The 19,029-nt window shown below is 34.6% G+C and overlaps 1 protein-coding gene across 1 annotated transcript in view; it reads right to left on the minus strand.

Moving 5' to 3' along the window:
- Window positions 1-19,029, minus strand: part of Dhc36C (Dynein heavy chain at 36C) — a 99,000-nt gene that overhangs the window by 21,024 nt on the left and 58,947 nt on the right. Inside the window, exons 28-30 of the mRNA XM_067769206.1 lie at window positions 11,043-11,221; window positions 5,243-5,621; window positions 258-1,255 (exon numbers count right to left, since the gene is read on the minus strand). Of these exons, the coding sequence (XP_067625307.1) occupies window positions 258-1,255; window positions 5,243-5,621; window positions 11,043-11,221 (1,556 nt within the window). The remainder of the gene's footprint in view (window positions 1-257; window positions 1,256-5,242; window positions 5,622-11,042; window positions 11,222-19,029) is intronic.

The raw sequence follows: 19,029 nt of genomic DNA on the forward strand, positions 1-19,029 counted from the left end.
AACTGTCTCAAATAGTGTCGAAACTATCCTAAAATAGTTCTGAAATGCTCCCTTAACAATTCCGAAAGTATCCTGAAATGGACCTGATATACAAAAAATTCCCGAAATGTTCCTCAAACAGTCTCAAAACGGTTAGTTTTCGAAAATTTGTTAGACTGCGATATATTTGACTCAGACATCAGATAGTATTTTGTCAAAGAGAGTCAGAGTTGTACACATCCGAGATCACTTTTTTTCTCAACACTTCACACACTTACCTGCGTCAATAGCGTATGACTCAGCAGCATATCAGTATCATGTTGATCCTTCATTATATCAGCATTTGCGTGAAAACCAAATATACCCGGTGCCGTTTGTATTGGCAATTCTCGTGTATAATTCAAATACAATTCCAATTCCTTAAAAACTGGTATCCAATAAATGTGTTCATCATCGAAATAATGACGATTTTCTAAATCCAATACTTTCGGACTATAGTATATATTTAGTATAGTTTTCAAAGTTCTTCTATCCCAATCATCCGTAACACGTCCACCATAGTTACATTCACCAGTCAAATATCGCAAAGCATCATAATTCACACCCTCATATTGATCCAAGAACATTTTCAACTGCATCAAACTTATACGTAAATCAGTTTCATTGAACTCATAGGGAATATTCCAACCAATCGGCCCAAAGTAACGACGCTCCTGTATGACCGCATGAAAGAAGCATAAAGAATAGATCAATTGCTTAAAAGTCTGTATTTGTTTACAAGACTCAAACCACTCCGGATCACTTATTGGATCGCTCAGTAGTGAACGTGTTATATTTGAACGTAAACCCTTTGGCGGTTCATTTGTCATTTTTATGCCGTTTTGTAGAACAACCACTGGAAAATGATCGGCTGGATATGAGGTAAGCCAAAGACGAAAGTCTGGATGTGTAGCATCTGGTACTAAATTTTCGCATACTTTCTCCAACATTGGCATGAAACTTTTGGCCAAATGACAATTCTGCAACACAACCCAATTACCCAACTTAATGCCATCGTCTATCATTTTAGTAGCGATTGGCCCTTGGCCTTGACCGAGCGATAACGAGAATAAGCGATTTGTGCCGAAACCTTGTTCATCGGCAAATTTCAATAAGGTGGCAGTGGGATCGGAACCGGGTGTTAGTATAAAAATTAATGGTATACAGCTATGCGAATCGGAGAATGAAGCCATTAGATCGAATTGCGGAGGATCGACGAATTCAGCGCCTAATTGCTCTGAAATGATAAAAATGGGTGTAAGAAACGAAAAATGTGATGGAGCATACAAGATCTCCTCTTCGTCGTATATATTTCATAATGGAAGTTTTGAGAACAATACACGACTTAAGACTTTGGCTATTCCTATTTATACGGAAACTTTCCTTCAATAAGAACAAAAAGTTATTCTTTCGGAAACACATAATTGCATACGAAGTATGTAGTGTGTAAAAGAATAAAATATGCAAAGAAGGCAATTGGGAAAAACTTTGCAACAACTAAGGCATGGTGTGGCTGAGTGCGTTTGTAACCATTTCAACTATCGTAGGAGTGCGGGTTCAAATCCCACTCCCGGGAGAAAAGGCTTTGAAGAGCTTTACAAAGTATAATCGAAACAGCTGTCGCCTTGTCCGACCTGATGTCACGTGGTTAAAATTTTTCCCAAATTATAAAATTAACAAGTAAGGAAGGTTAAGTTCTGGTGTAACCGAACATTACATACTCAGTTGAGAGCTATGGTGACATAATAAAGGGAAAATAACTATGTAGGAAAATGAACCGAAGGTAACCCTGGAACGTGTTTGTATGTATCAAATGAAAGGTACTAAAGAGTATTTTATGAGGGAGTGGGCCAGAGTTCTATAGGTGGACACCATTTAGGGATATCGCCATAAAGGTGGACCAGGGCTAACGATATGGGTATCAAATGAAAGATGTTAGTGATAATTTTAAAACGCGTGAGCTTAGTTATTTTCGAGATATCGCCATAAAGGTGGACCAGGGATGACTCTAGAATGCGTTTGTACGATATGGGTATCAAACGAAAGGTGTTAACGAGTATTTTAAAAGGGAGTGGGCCTTAGTTCTATAGGTGAATGCCTTTTCGAGATATCGCCATAAAGGTGGACCAGGGGTGACTCTAGAATATGTGTTGTACGATATGGGTATCAACTGAAAGGTGTTAATGAGAATTTTAAAAGGGTGTGGGCCTTAGTTCTGTAGGTGGACGCGTTTTCGAGATATCGCCATAAAGGTGGACCAGGGGTGACTCTGTAATGTTTTTGTATGATATGGGTATCACATTAAAGGTATTAATGAGGGTTTTAAAAGGGAGTGGTGGTAGTTGCATATGTGAAGGCGTATTCGAGATACCGACGAAAATGTGGATCAGGGTGACCCAGAACATCATCTGCCACACCCATTTTACAAAGTTTTTTTCTAAAGTTATATTTTGCGTCAATATACCAATCCAATTACCATGTTTTATCCCTTTTTTGGTATTTGGTATAGAATTATGGCATTTTTTTCATTTTTCGTAATTTTTGATATCGAAAAAGTGGTCTTGGTCATAGTCGGATTTCAGCTATTTTTTATACCAATACAAAGTGAGTTCAGATAAGTACGTGAACTGAGTTTAGTAAAGATATATCGATTTTTGCTAAAGTTATCGTGTTAACGGCCGAGCGGAAGGATAGACGGTCGACTGTGTATAAAAACAGGGCGTGGCTTCAGCCGATTTCGCCTTTTTCACAGAAATAAGTTATCGTCCTAGAATCTAAGCCCCTACCAAATTTCACAAGGACTGGTAAATTTTTGTTGGACTTATGGCATTAGAATTATCCTAGAAAAATTAAATGAAAAAGGGCGGAGCCACGCCCATTTTTAAATTTTCTTTTATTTTTGTATTTTGTTGCACCATATCAAAAATTTTTTTAAAGTGGGCGTGGTCGTGCTCCGATTTTGCTAATTTTTATTAGCATACATATAGTAATAGGAGTAACGTTCCTGCAAAATTTCATCATGATATCTTCAACGACTGCCAAATTACAGCTTGCAGATATTTTAAATTACCTTCTTTTAAAAGTGGGCGGTGCCACGCCCATTGTCCAAAATTTTACTAATTTTCTATTCTGCGTCATAAGTTCAACTCACCTACCAAGTTTCATCGCTCTATCCGTCTGTGGTAATGAATTATCGCACTTTCTCGGTTTTTCGAAATTTTCGATATCGAAAAAGTGGACGTGGTTATAGTCCGATATCGTTCATTTTAAATAGCGATCTGAGATGAGTGCCCAGGAACCTACGTACCAAATTTCATCAAGATACCTCAAAATTTACTCAAGTTATCGTGTTAACGGGCAGACGGACGGACGGACATGGCTCAATCAAATTTTTTTTCGATCCTGATTTTGATCTCGATTCCTTTATACCTGAACAACCAACCGTTATCCAATCAAAGTTAATATACTCTGTGATCTCTGCTCAACTGAGTATAAAAATTGCTTCAAATAAATGTTTTCATAAATTTAAAGCAATACGGGCGGGGATTAACTCATACAATTAGACAACATTCTTTCGTAAAATGTATTTTAATGTTATTTAACTTCCTGTTTTTGTTGTTTTGCTCTGTTTTATTACGTTATTGTTTCTGCCTTTTTTATACATTTCATGAAAACGAAATGGTACACTATGTTTGTTCTGAATCTCAAAATTGAAAGTCCTTAAAGGAGATGAGATAGACCCACCAATAGATCTGAGTAAATTTAGCCATGTCCGCCTGTCCTTCTGTTTTTGTGAACGCCTCCACTTTGAGATATCTTGATGAAACTTGATTCGCGGGTATAATTGGTTGTCCAATTAATCGTTTGTCGGAACCGACCGGATCGAACTTCTAAAGCATACTACTGCAGGAGGTCGCTTCAAGCCGCAGCTCACTTCGTAAACATAACACTTATATGGGTACCTGGTCACAGGAACATCGGGGCCAATGAGAAGGCATACATGCAAGGCAGGGACGCTGTTGTGACGCATCGTCCACTTACATCAATTAAAAGAAACATACATAGCAGAATCAAGGAGTTAGCTGTCTCCAACTAGTACTCCCCAGACACATGCAGAATAACCAAGCAAACCTGGCCGAATTACGATAGTAAGAGAATGTAGGACACTAAATAGGTCTAAGAAAGAAATCTTTATGTTCACTGCTAGAATAATGGGACACTCTCATACTGCCTTTTAACAGCATTTGCAAGAGTTGCGGTGAGGAAGGCAGCAAAGAAATAGTCGCGCACTACTTGTGTGAATGCCCAGCTCTAGCATACACTAGGTGTCTAACTATGGGCCGGAACTTAAGGAAGTAGCTAACTGCTCTGGAACAGACATCAGCGAATTCATCGTCCGGTCCAAATGGTTCGAACGGAGTAAGGACTAGCCATACGAAATCAGCAGCAATTGGTTACAGGATAAATGTACATCAAAACGGCGCGACTTGGGCTCGGCACAGCAACCAACCAATCATCTCACATACGACCGATTTTTCGGAAGATGATTTTCGTCATTTATTCCTCATTTTAACAGTTTAAATTGAACAGCATGTTTGCACATACATATGTGATAAGTTATTGTATGAAAAAGTAACCGATTGTTCAGATAAGAAGTTGACGTAATTCAATCCTCATTTTTACAGCTAGAAGTTTCATTGTCGATAAAACTGATAACTTCTGCACAGACGTCATAATTACAAATAGAATGGATCAACTGATTTTTAACTGACTATCGTTGTCTCATTCTGTATCTCTTTCTATCACCCGCCGAAGATAGCCGGCCTGAACATCCTGCTGCCAAAACGATAAAAAGTAGCCATCTTGAACATCCTGTGAGGCAGTTGATGGATGAGATATCACACTTGTTTCATCCACAATGAGAAGCTTGACATTTTTTTGAGATGCCGTATGTACATATAATATATTTCCCATGCAACTGATTGTTAAGATTTTATGAATTTTTGAAATTTAAATTTTCAATTATTGCTCAGCTCCTTCTTGAAAAGTATGATGTCGTTTTGGGTTTGCTTTTGTTGCACATAATTTAACAACAAAATATTCCGAATGAATGATAGGAACCTTATTCGGTCGAAATTTTCGAACGAATAGCCACTTGGGACTTTACGACGAATACGACAGTCTCATGCACTATTTCAATTAAATATAATCCGTCATCACTTACCTCCTACAAATTTCATAACAGCTGGCACTAATTTATCGGCACGAAAAACTCGCAATAGCAATAACTTTTGAAATAATGTCAATTTATTGGCCCATGCTTTTGGTATAGCATTATTGTCCTGTGGCGTTTTGGAGTCAAAAAACTGTTTCCAATCGTTTAAATTGCTCGTCACATGCTCGCGTAATCCCTTGAAGTTTGGAAAATCTGATAGGCGGCAAATTTCGTTCCAACTGTTTATGCCCAACCAACGTGCTGGATTTGGATGTGGATTATCTAATCCAATGCCACCAGTTAATAAAAACATCCATTCCGTGTTATCGACTAAGTTTTCCGCTTTCATAAGGTTAATATTCAAAATCAATGAGAATAGTAACTTGTCCTGAAATTAGTCGAAATAGAAAGTTTGTATATGAAAATCCACTTATACAAGTTATGTTAATATAAGTTATGATATTTTTTTTTTAATATTTTTTGGGTTTTGGGGAGTGTTTTGGTCGAAAATTTACCCTTTCGTCATTTTTTTTCGCAGGCTCGAAAATTATTTTTTTGGGTATGCGTGGTGGAACTTTTTTTCCTGAGCCCAAACCTATCGAAAAATCGATGGCGCGATATCGGTTAACTTTAGCCCATACAAATCGACCCAGGTTAATGTATAGTATATGTTTTATATAACAAAGGATTTGAAACATTTACTGCTCGTCTATGTGTATGTTTGTCCAAGGCTTTCGTTCGGTTCTAAGAATGTACGTGACTGATAGTGTCTCTATCGCTAGGGAAAGGTGTAACGAACCCCGGTCGTCCGGGTCTATGCCAGGGTTATAACTCGGTCGATGGGTTCCCTTACAAGGAAAGAATTCCTTTGTTTTAAATTAAAATGTCCAATTTATTTATTTGATTTTTATTATGGTATGGTTGTTTCGTATTGGTCGCTACGCGTCCCACTATATACTCGTAATATAAGTAACTTAAACAACCTGAGTGGTCACTACCAATTGCTCCGTAGTGGTCGCTACGCGTCCCACTGTATACCTACTAACCTGGGTTGATTTGTATGGACGAAAGTTAACCTATATCGGGCCATCGATTTTTCGATAGGATTTGGGCTCAGGAAAAAAAGTTCCACTACGCATACCCAAAAAAAAATCGATTTTTCGACCAAAATTCTTCTAAATCTCCACAAAAGAAATTTTTTTTCTTAAAAAACTGCATTTACCAATTCTGCATTTTCCAATTGACACGAAAAAAAAAATACATAATAAATGATTTGGAGCATTGAAAATGAAAAAATGCATAAAAAATCGTTGAAATTTTGCAGGCTCAAAAATTATTTTTTTGGGTATGCGTAGTGAAACTTTTTTTTCCTGATCCCAAATCCTATCGAAAAATCTATGGCGCGATATAGGTTAATAAATCGACCCAGTCTAATCGGCGTTTTGATAGTTTCAATCGGCTCGTTACAGATATATCACGGGTTACAGATGTATCATCTAATTTATATTGAAGTTTATCGGCATCTGATCTGTCGATAACAAATAGCTAACACTCCGATAAAAAATCGGCAACTCTTTGAAAAAAATCAATAAATTTTTGACTGCAAATCGATAACTTTTCAATAACGTCTATACCACACTGTTAAAAAATCGTTGCAGTCCGATAACAAGTCGATAGAATTTCGATAACAACTGAATACTTTTTGATAAAATAAAAAAATAAATGTAAGGCGCGATAACCTCCAAAGAGATCTAAGGCCGAGCTTCTCTTCCAATTTGCGTCGTGCTCCTCTTGATTTTCCCTACAAATTGGCCGGACGGGACCTACATGTTTTATGCCGACTCCGAACGGCATCTGCAAGGCAGATGAGTTTTCACTGAAAGCCTTTCATGGCAGAAATACACCCGGAACGCTTGCCAAACAGTGCCGAGGGGCGACTCCGCTTAGAAAAATTTTCTTCTAATTGAAAAATGTTATTTCTAAAATTTTGATGTTGCTTTGCCCGGGGTTTGAACCCAGGGCATACGGTGTGGTAGGCGGAGCACGCTACCATCACACCACGGTGGTCGCCACTTTTTGATAACACGTGTAAATATATGTAACTTTCCGTTAAATAATCGAAAACACTTCGATGACAAACGGATGTCTGGCTAATCAAAGCCACTATGGAAGTGTTTGGCAATGAGGCTAGTGGCTTCCTATATCGTGGAAGACCATATATGAAAATCAGTCTTTATAAAATGACGAAAGAAAGGTATATTTTTCTGCAAAATTTTAGTACAATATCTGTTAAAGCCACCATGACTCAAGTTTTATAATAGACCAACGATCATACTTGAGTTGGAAGTATGCACAGACGACATTTCAACTTTTATAAAATGACAAAGGTCTGGCCGTCATGGGCTCTTACTCTAAGTGTACAGCTGGGTATGTAATGTTCGGTTTCACCCGAACTTAGACTTCCTTACTTGTTTTATAATCATTTTCTTTTCGTTGAAATTTATGTTAATTTTCAGCCATTTATCGACTTGCTCTCTGTTCTTTGAACTTCGCATGTGCGCTATAATAATCTTTTATTATTAGAGTTGTCACGAATATTCCGCAACTATTCGGTATTCGGCCACTTTTTTTGCTATTCGGTATTCGGTCGAATACCGAATACCACGCTATATTACTCAAAATTATGTACTTATTTCCAAATTACAACACTTTAGTATTTAAAATTGATCAGTGGTAAGTTATGTTAGACAAAAATAAGCTTTTCATCATTTTTGGGTAGTAAACGATTATGCTTTTCATCGTAAATGTTACCAGCATCAGAAAATAAGGTCTCACTATACACGCTACTTCCAGGAGAAGAAAGATAAAATTTAGCAAACTTTTAAACTTTGCCACAGCATTCTTCTCCACGTTCTCCTCATCATTAGCATTTCGCATATTATTTGTAGCGACTTCCTCAAAGCAGTTCCAGAAACTGTCGTGTATTTCAGTACTCCTATCATTTTCATTCAGGCTTCTTTTCTTACGAATTGGAGAAGAATCGTCATCGGTACTATTTTCAGAGCTTCTAGAAAAATTTTTTGTCTTGCTCTTTCTGCTTGAACCAATCTTAGGAAACACGGTTCGAAGCGAGGATCCAGGAAAGCAGCAACCAGATATTTGTTTTTTTCATCGAAGCTGAATCGCTTTTCAAACTCGCCTTGCAGTGAAGATCTTATTGTTACTAAATTTGATACTTTCTCAGCTGTCTCTGCTTTTCCCAGATATTTTAATAAATTTACTGCATGTGGAATCACTTCAGAGATGCAACAGATACCTGAGCTCGTTATTTCTGTAATCTCTTCGAATGGTTTAAGGAGTTTGATACATTGTTCCAATAGTTCCCATTGTCAGATTTATTAAAGTTCCATGATCTGTTATGTACAAGCAGGAAAACAGGTGTCCACTTGTCTTAATCCAGCTAACGCGCCCAGACAAGCATGTATTTCGTGCCGAATATTCGGTATTCGGCCAATTCACTATTCGTGGCATCTCTATTTATTATGACCCATGTCGGAACACATTGTCGATGACTTTTCAAATTTTTTGTTGTGTGATAGCTCATGCGACAGATTGTGTGTAAGATAAAAACCATAAATTATGTAAATTATTTGTTAGGTAATAAGATTTAAGTTAAAATTTGTGTCTTTTTAGAGTTTTGTTAGTTGTGATTTTATGGTATACTTGGCCACATTTACATGGCGTAATAAAGTGCAAACAAAGAAAAAATAAAATAAACTAATTATAGTAAAATTAAGTTAAATTAAACTATTAATAAAATAAAATTGAATTAAATCAAGCTAAACTAAATTTAGTTAATTTAATAAGTTGGGTAAAATTTAAACAACGTGACATCAGGACGGACAAGGCGACAGCTGTTTCGATTATACCTTGTAAATCTTCTGTCGCATTGTCCGTCCTGATGTCACGTTGTTTAAATTTTTCCCAAATTATTAAATAAATTATAAAATGAAAAATTGCTTGAAATAAGTGTTTTCATGCATTTAAAGCGATACGGGCAATCCCCGGTTAACTCATATAAGTAGACAACATTTGGTTAATTCGTTATAGTTCTATAAACAGAACAAAAACAGCAACAAGACCAAGTTTCTCTGAAACCCGCCTTACAAACATGCATAACTTCAACACATAACTACATACGAAGTATGTGATGTGTAGAAGATAATATATGCGAAAGAAGGCAATTGGTAAAAACTTTACAACAACTAAGGCATGACGTAGCTGAATGCGTTTGTAACCATTTCAAATATCGTAGGAGTGCGGGTTCGACTCCCACTCCCGGAAGAAAAGGCCTTGAAGAGATTTACAAGGTATAATCGAAACAGCTGTCGCCTTGTCCGTCCTGATGTCACGTTGTTTAAATTTTTCCCAAATTATTAAATAAATTATAAAATTAAAAATTGCTTGAAATAAATATTTCATGCATTTAAAGCGATACGGGCAATCCCCGTTTAACTCATATAAGTAGACAACATTTGGTTAATTCATTATAGTTCTATAAATAGAACAAAAACAGCAACAAGACCAAGTTTCTCTGAAAACCGCCTTACAAACATGCATAACTTTAACACATAACTACATACGAAGTATATGATATGTAGAAGATAATATATGCGAAAGAAGGCAATTGGGAAAAACTTTACAACAACTAAGGCATGACGTAGCTGAATGCGTTTGTAACCATTTCAACTATCGTAGGAGTGCGGGTTCGACTCCCACTCCCGGGAGAAAAGGCTTTGAAGAGATTTACAAGGTATAATCGAAACAGCTGTCGCCTTGTCCGTCCTGATGTCACGTTGTTTAAATTTTTCCCAAATTATTAAATAACTTATAAAATTAAAAATTGCTTGGAATAAATGTTTTCATGCATTTAAAGCGATACGGGCAATCCCCGGTTAACTCATATAAGTAGACAACATTTGGTTAATTCGTTGTAGTTCTATAAATAGAACAAAAACAGCAACAAGACCAAGTTTCTCTGAAAACCGCCTTACAAACATGCATAACTTCAACACATAACTACATACGAAGTATGTGATGTGTAGAAGATAATATATGCGAAAGAAGGCAATTGGGAAAAACTTTACAACAACTAAGGCATGACGTAGCTGAGTGCGTTTGTAACCATTTCAACTATCGTAGGAGTGCGGGTTCGACTCCCACTCCCGGAAGAAAAGGCTTTGAAGAGATTTACAAGTTATAATCGTAACAGCTGTCGCCTTGTCCGTCCTGATGTCACGTTGTTTAAATTTTTCCCAAATTATTAAATAAATTATAAAATTAAAAATTGCTTGAAATAAATGTTTTCATGCATTTAAAGCGATACGGGCAATCCCCGGTTAACTCATATAAATTTAATTAAATTAAGACAAATTATTTTAAATTAAATTAATTTTAATTAAATCCATTTTAATCGACAAGTTATCCGTTCGTTACCGAAAAGATGTCAACGTGTTTTCATAAATTATAGATTTGTGATCGGAGTATTGGAATTTGTTATCGGCTTGTTATCGTAAAATTATCGATTTTGTTATCAAACATGCATCGATTTGTTATCGAAAAGCTATCGATTTCTTATCGGAGTACTACAACTTTGTTATCGGTTTATTGCCGTCGTTCAAAACTATACGATGCAGTATCGTAGTATTAATATTGAAGGAATGAATTATGATGCAGAGTAGGGAGTTAGCCCCAGCCCCAAGTAAGTGTCGTGTGGACAGGCTCTTAGAAAATCTGTTAATACACTCACCCGTTCAAATAAGCTACGGCATATATTGACATATAGGCTATAGGTAAAATGTTTACGTAAATCCTTCAAACGTTCTTCAATATCATCCACTTTGTCTGTGTTGTCAATCGAGGCCGTAAATAGAGACACAAACCACAAAAGACTGTATTGATACATGGGATCAATATTAGCAAGTTCAACTGAAATGAAGGAAGAAAAGAAAATAGCTAATAAAAAATTTGTTAAACTCGGGAAAACCGATTACTGCTAACCAAACTTCCCGTTACTCTATACCTTTTCTAGTTTAAGTTCAGAAAATTCAAGTTCAGAATATCCAATTTAAATTCAGAAATTTTCAATTCAAGTTCAGAGTTTCTAATTCAAGTTCAGAAATTTACAACTCAAATTCAGAAACTTACAACTCAAGTTCAGAAATTGCAATTTAAATTCAGAAAATTACGACTCAAGTTCAGAAAATTACAATGCAAGTTCAGAAAGATTGTCAGGAATTTTTTCTTTCATGCAATGACATTAAAGTATGTAAGATGATAAATGTTAGTGCTACTAATCTGATACAAGGATATGAGGGCCTACTATCTGTTAAGGAAGCATTGGACTTCTTAACTCACTTAAATCAATTTTGTTCACATGAAGGAGATAGCGAAAAAACCGTTTCCTCTCTTCTCTTTCCTGCTCTCATAAGAGGTCAGTTACAAGGACATCCAGCTATATTCTATGTATGTAGAGGTCACAAGCATTGATGTGCATTGAGTATGACAGCAGTGATCACGAAACCAACGGAGCGTCCACAATCCCGCAAGTAATGTATAAGTACTGTGTGCCCAGATCAAGTTCCCGAGATGGTCGGGCCAGCACCTTAATGATGCTGTGTTACCGGAGCGTATCGGATCTGTATCCGACAAAGGACCATCACATCGATAACACTCCCCAAAGCCTTCGGGGAGTAACCTAATCGCTACAACAACAACAACAACAACATCAAGTCTTCCTTTACCTGCCACTCGCAACTCTAGAAAGGTCTCCCCGTCCACTTACTTTCATGGCCGGAGCGTCCTCATTAACATGTTGCAAAGAGTTATAATCCGTTTGATTTCTTAGCTCGGGATGTACACGCCTTGGAGAAAACTTGGGGTATAGTATATCCAAGCCACCATTGTCAACAAAGCATCAACACTTCCGCAAATAACATGTAAGTATTACATTACGTAGTATGAATTGGAAAAACTTTTGAAAAATAACACCCTACTTATAATTTTCTGAATTTTAATAGTAATTGCAATTTTCTTAACTTGAATTGTACATTTCTGATGATGGTATATATTTATTATTTTATAATTTACTAGCATACCCGGCAGACGTTGTTCTGCCCTAAATTTGGCCTATCTGCATACATTTTAATAAGCTTTTTCCGTCTAAATCTGAACTCCCCCCCCCCCCACCCCTCATCACTTTTTCCTACTCCTTTTATTCATTCCTCCTCCCTCCGCCTTTTTGCTTCATCTATCTCCATATTCGTCTAATTCTATTTCTTTCACAGTCTCCTTCTCTCTTTTCTCTTCTCTCAAGTTTTTCTCATGCTTCTTTATCCCTTATTGCCTGTCCCAGAGGGTGGTATGTATTTTGTTCCAGTCCCAGTCCCACTTCGAGTCTCAGTCCCAGTCCCAGTCCGTCTCTGGTCTACTCCCCGGAATTTATATACCTAATTTCAGGCAAATCGAATAGGTCGTATGTAAATAGGTATGTGGGCATTATTAATTCATGTCTCTATTTCGGCTTCGCATGCATATTTATCAGTTTTTCCAGGTTTATGCGACTAAATCGAATATCCCAATGAAAATTACTTTAGAGCTCTCAGCAACAGCTTTCATTTCATATCCATATTACCCACACACCTAGGGGTATCCGCGTCCACGTTTTGGTCTATATGTTGAGACCCTAGTCACCAAGCGGTATAATATATTTCTCTGTACTAAAGCACTCATCAACAGCTTTCATTTGATATCCCTATTATATAAATATATTCTAGGGGTATCCGGTTCAAACACCGGCGATCAACTAACACACATTTTTGCCTTTCCTGCACATGGAACAACTAAAGACTCTCCTCAATTAAAAAAAAAAAGGCTTAGTACTTCTAAATCGCGGGCCCCCTCAGAAACCCCAATTACACGGAAATATATACACACCACCTGAAAATATGAGTGCCGGTGCGTATACGTAACATTTTATTATTACGTATAAATATATTAAAAAAATTGTAATAAAATAATATTGCGACTATAAACTGCGATATAACCTGCCCTATATTTCAAGTTAGATCAAAATACACACAGGGTGAAAAACAAATTCAAAATCGGTTCAGTAGTTTAGGAGTCCATTGTGGACAAACAATGTGACACGTGTAAGATTCTAAACGGGTATTTATGATTAAGAATCTGGAACCTAACATATTTTGACCGCTCAGAAGTTATGAGTAAATGAACCAATGCACGTAACTTCTGCATAGACTTTACTGAACTCATGAATGCTCGCAGTCTTAAACTGTGTAAACTTCGCAAAATTATATGAAAAATCGTTTTTTGATTGTGTTATGAAAGTGCACAGTATAAAACCCCAAATTTACACTAAGAAGTTAACAATTAGAAATTATTCAAAAATATTATGGCACTGAACAAAATGTTTATTCAAAATTGAATCATTAAGAAAATTAAAATTACTCCAACACTTTAAGGGTTTGACCTCGGAATTTGAGATAAGAGTTGGAAACTTGCATTATTTTGACATTATGTTAATGGTATTAAAAGTCATTATAAGTCGCATGTGCGCGTTTGAGATGTTCGAAACCCGGGGTCGCAGAATTTAGTACTTCGCAAATATCTCATGTCTTGCACAAGTTTCGCGCTCAGTTCAAAGTTGAACATCATGAAATTATCCACAAGTCCAGGCTGAAATACTTTTTCATGATCTCAACCATTAAGTTTAACTGAGTATTGTGACGATAAGGCTATTTATGAAATATTTTAAGCAATCAATATATTGAAACTTTTGAGCTTTTGGATCATTTAAAATTTTATCTAATATACTTACAAATATAGTAATTCTTCTGTCACGGTGTTAGAGGGTTAACTCCTCCGAAACGGCTGAACCGATTCTCATGAAATTTTGTGAGCGTATTGGGTAGGCCTGAGAATCGGTCTTGAGATCAAAACGTGGACCCGGGTACCCCTAGAATGTGTTTATACAATATGGATATCAAATGAAAGCTGTTGATGAGTGCTATAGTACAGGATAATTTTAAAAGAACTGGGAGGCTAGGGTCTCGAGATATAGCCCAAAACGTGGACCCGGGTACCCTAGAATGTGTTTATACAATATGGATATCAAATGAAAGCTGTTGATGAGTGCTATAGTACAGGATAATTTTCAAAGAACTGGGAGGTTAGGGTCTCGAGATATAGCCCAAAACGTGGACCCGGGTACCCTAGAATGTGTTTATACAATATGGATATCAAATGAAAGCTGTTGATGAGTGCTATAGTACAGGATAATTTTCAAAGAACTGGGAGGCTAGGGTCTCGAGATATTGCTCAAAACGTGGACCCGGGTACCCTAGAATGTGTTTATACAATATAGATATGAAATGAAAGCTGTTGATGAGTGCTATAGTACATGATAATTTTCATACAACTGGGAGGCTAGGGTCTCGAGATATAGCCCAAAACGTGGACCCGGGTATAGTGTTAACTACTTTGTACTCTTTACTTTAATTTTTAAAATAATTTTAATTGAGTTTTCGGGTTAACTTAAAATTTTGAATAACTTCAAAAAAAGAAAATTCTAATTAGTTGGAAAATATCTTAACTCAAAAATAAACAAAAATAAATTTTATATTACAAACAAAAATAAAAATTTTTTTAAAATATCAACTTGAATGTTGATATATTGGCGATCCTACCAACGATCCTTCTGACCTACTCTCGATTTACGCGATAACAAAATTACGAAAATTCCGGATGAAATTTCGCTGTTAAAAAATCTAATAAAACTTGATTTTACGAATAATTCAACAACTAATCTACCATTGTCATTGACCTCATTGGCACATTTAATTAACTTACAAATCGACGGCAATTCGATTAAATCCATACTACGCGTATTCTATGAACATTATGTGAACGTGCGTGTGCCTCTACCGAAAAACAACAACATCTTTATCAAAGTGATACATCATCGACATCATCGACAATTTCATTTATACCAAATAGTTCATATAACATGAGTGTAGATAGTTTGAATAGCCCACGTCGTCCAACTGACGACTGTAATGACAATGCAATATCTTTCAACAATTCTTGATGAGGTATTCCAAACGAAATCAGAGAGCATATTAGCTACATACGTTAATTTATCTAAAAATCTTCTCGAAACATTGCCTGAATCGCTTCAATTTCTCAAAAGCTATACTAAACTTAGTGAAGCAATACAACAACATTCTGTGCAAATTTCATATAACAGTCGCTGTAAATTATATATACGAAACATTAAAACATAGAATAAATGTTGAAAATCAAATTAAAAACATAAAAAACTCTAAAAACGTGTGTGTAAACAAAATTAAAACATTTACAACCTAATACTCTTAAAAGCAACGATTGAGTTATCCAAGCCACAACAACAATTTTGCACGCAATACACACAAGAACAGATTTAAAATGAAGACATCACGATGAAAATTAAGAGATTTACAAAGAAAACAACAAAGCCATTGCATATTTTTTAAAAGCATTACGATATCAAACAATCCAGATATTAATTTCAAGATATTTTTAAACAATCATCAATCAACTACTTATTAATTTTAATATTTTTTTATTAAATTTAATTTTATGTAAGTATAATTTTTATTTTAATATTAAATTTAAATTTTTCAATTATAATTTAAATTAAAATTTTAAACCTTTTAACTTTCAAATTTATTTTAAGATTATTTTTATATCTTAAAAATTTTAATATACGTTATTTAAATTTATTTATTTTTTATATAAAATTAAATATTGTATTTAAATTGTTAACTCCCTTTCCAAAAAATTCTTAAATATTTTCTTATTTTCAAATTTTTCATTTAAATTTCTTTTCATATAGTTCTACGTTCACCAATACGAACTCGTAAATTTACAAATTCAGAAAATCAAAATATCAACCATACAAATAACATCATGACTCACAATACAACTCAAAATTCTAACATTAATACAACACAAAACAACATCTCTAATACAACACAAAATACTTCAACACAAGATAACTTTACAAATTTTCCTTCTACTAAATCTATTAAATTACCACAATTTTGGCAAGATTGTCCTGATGCCTGGTTTTTGCTTGCTGAAGGACAATTTGAAATTAACAATATCAATGATGATAATTTAAAATTTCAAAATATTCTAATTACTCTTCAACGAGATACTATATCTAAAATTTTAGATGTTATTAACCCTCCTCCTATTTTTAATAAATATGATACAATCAAAAAAATTCTATGTGAAAGATTTTCTCTTAGCGAAGAAAAACGATTAGAACAATTATTTTCAAAAACTGAACTTGGTGATCGTTCACCATCTGAATTATTCAGATTTATGAAATCACTTATAGGTTCTGCCTCCATAGTTAGCCAAGAATTACTCTTTAAATTGTGGATTCGTAAATTACCACAAGAAATACAAATTCATTTGACTTCCAATAATAATCAAAACAGAGATGAAATTATTATTTTAGCTGACAAACTTTTTGATTTAATCAATAAACCTCATTCTTCCAAATCTCCTGTAGTCTCAAGTATAAATAATAATATTTTAGAACAATGCGTTAAAAATTTAACTGAATTAACTACGGCTATTTATCAAAATTTAAATAAAATTTCGAATGATATTAATCAATTACAAATCCGTTCAAGATCTAAAGATAGAAATAGATCTAAATCTCGAAATTTTTCAGGATCAAGAAATTTTTCAAACAATCGTAATTTTAATTCACAAACAACTATTTGTTGGTATCACAAAAAATTTAAGAATAACGCTCTCAAATGTATACGCCCATGCAATTTTAATCAAAATCATAATTCAAATTACGAACAAAATTTAAACTGAAACGATCCATTATGACGGTGACGGATAATGGAACTATTATTAAACCTACTCGTCGCCTATTCATATTTGATAAATTCAATAAACTTAATTTTCTTATCGATACAGGTGCAGTTGTATCAGTTATTCCTTTTTCTAAATTTAAAATTTATAAAAGAAATTCGGATCTTACTTTGACCGCAGCAAACGGTTCTTCAATTGAAACTTTCGGTACAAAACTACTTAAAATTGATTTAGGTTTAAGAAGAGATTTTGAATTTCCATTCATTATTGCGAACATTGATACACCAATTTTAGGAGCAAACTTTTTAGAAAAATTCGGAATTATTGTCAATATTAAAAATAAAGAAATAATGGATTCTACTACAAAAATTAAAGTTGCTGGATCTTCTGGATTTTCTGATATTTTCTCACTCAAAATTCCTATTGTCGAAAATAAGTTCTCAAAATTACTTAATGAATTTCCGTCTATTACCTGTGAACCAGATTATACTAAAAAAGTTAAACACCATACGGTTCACAGGATAGAAACAAAAGGTATTTTACCATTTTCGAAACCCAGACGTCTTGATCCAATCAAACTTAAAATTGCTAAAGCTGAATTTGAATTTTTAGTTAAAACGGGTATATGCAGACCCTCAAATTCTCCTATTGCATCTCCACTTCATCTCGTTCCTAAAAAAGAACCAAATGATTGGAGACCTTGCGGAGACTATCGAAGACTTAATTTTATTACTACACCAGATCGGTATCCTTTACCACATATTCACGATTTAACAATTGATTTAAAAAACAAAAAATTTTTTTCCAAAATTGATCTTGTGCGTGCTTACCACCAAATTCCAATGGCAGAAGAAGACATTCATAAAACTGCAATAACTACCCCTTTTGGGATGTTTGAATTCGTAAGAATGCCTTTCGGTTTACGAAACAGTGCTCAAACTTTCCAACGCTTTATTAATGAAGTATTTTCTGATTTCGATTTTGTATTTACATACATTGATGACATTCTTATTGCCAGTGATAATGAAGATCAACATATAAATCATTTAAAATCAGTTTTCAAAAGACTTGAAGAATATAATTTAAATATCAAACCTTCAAAATGTACTCTCGGTGTAAATAAATTAAATTTTTTAAGTTACGAAATTTCAGGCGAAGGTATTAAACCATCTTTCGATAGAATTGAAATCATAACAAATTTTGAAAAACCAATTTCTATAAATAAATTACAAAAATTTTTAGGTATGATAAATTACTATCACAGATATATTAAAATGTTAGCAACAGAACTTAGTCCTCTGCATGAAATGTTAACACATGCAATTAAAAACAAACTTAAACAATTAAATTGGACAAATGAAACCACAACAGCTTTCGAAAATGTTAAAAAACTTTTTGCCAAAAATACTTTACTTACACATTTCGACAAAAATGGTATTTTATCATTAGCAGTAGATGCATCAAATGTTGCTATTGGAGCAGTTCTTCAACAAACTAGCAATAATATACTAGAACCCTTAGCTTATTTTTCAAGAAAATTAACTACAACAGAAACTAAATATTCAACATTTGATCGTGAACTTTTGGCTATTTATAATTCAATTAAACATTTTAAACATTTTCTTGAAGGTAGAACTTTTACTATTTATACTGATCATAAACCTTTAATTCATGTTCTAAATTCTAAAGTAGATAGATCTCCTCGTCAACTACGTCACCTTGAATATATTGCTCAATTTACAAATGATATTCAATATATACGTGGAAAAGACAACATAGTTGCCGACACACTTTCCCGTATTCCAGAAATAAATGCAATTTCAACTCAAGATATAAATTTA

The sequence above is a fragment of the Eurosta solidaginis genome, chromosome 2, assembly GCF_040869045.1.
Source record: "Eurosta solidaginis isolate ZX-2024a chromosome 2, ASM4086904v1, whole genome shotgun sequence".
NCBI lineage: Eukaryota > Metazoa > Arthropoda > Insecta > Diptera > Tephritidae > Eurosta > Eurosta solidaginis.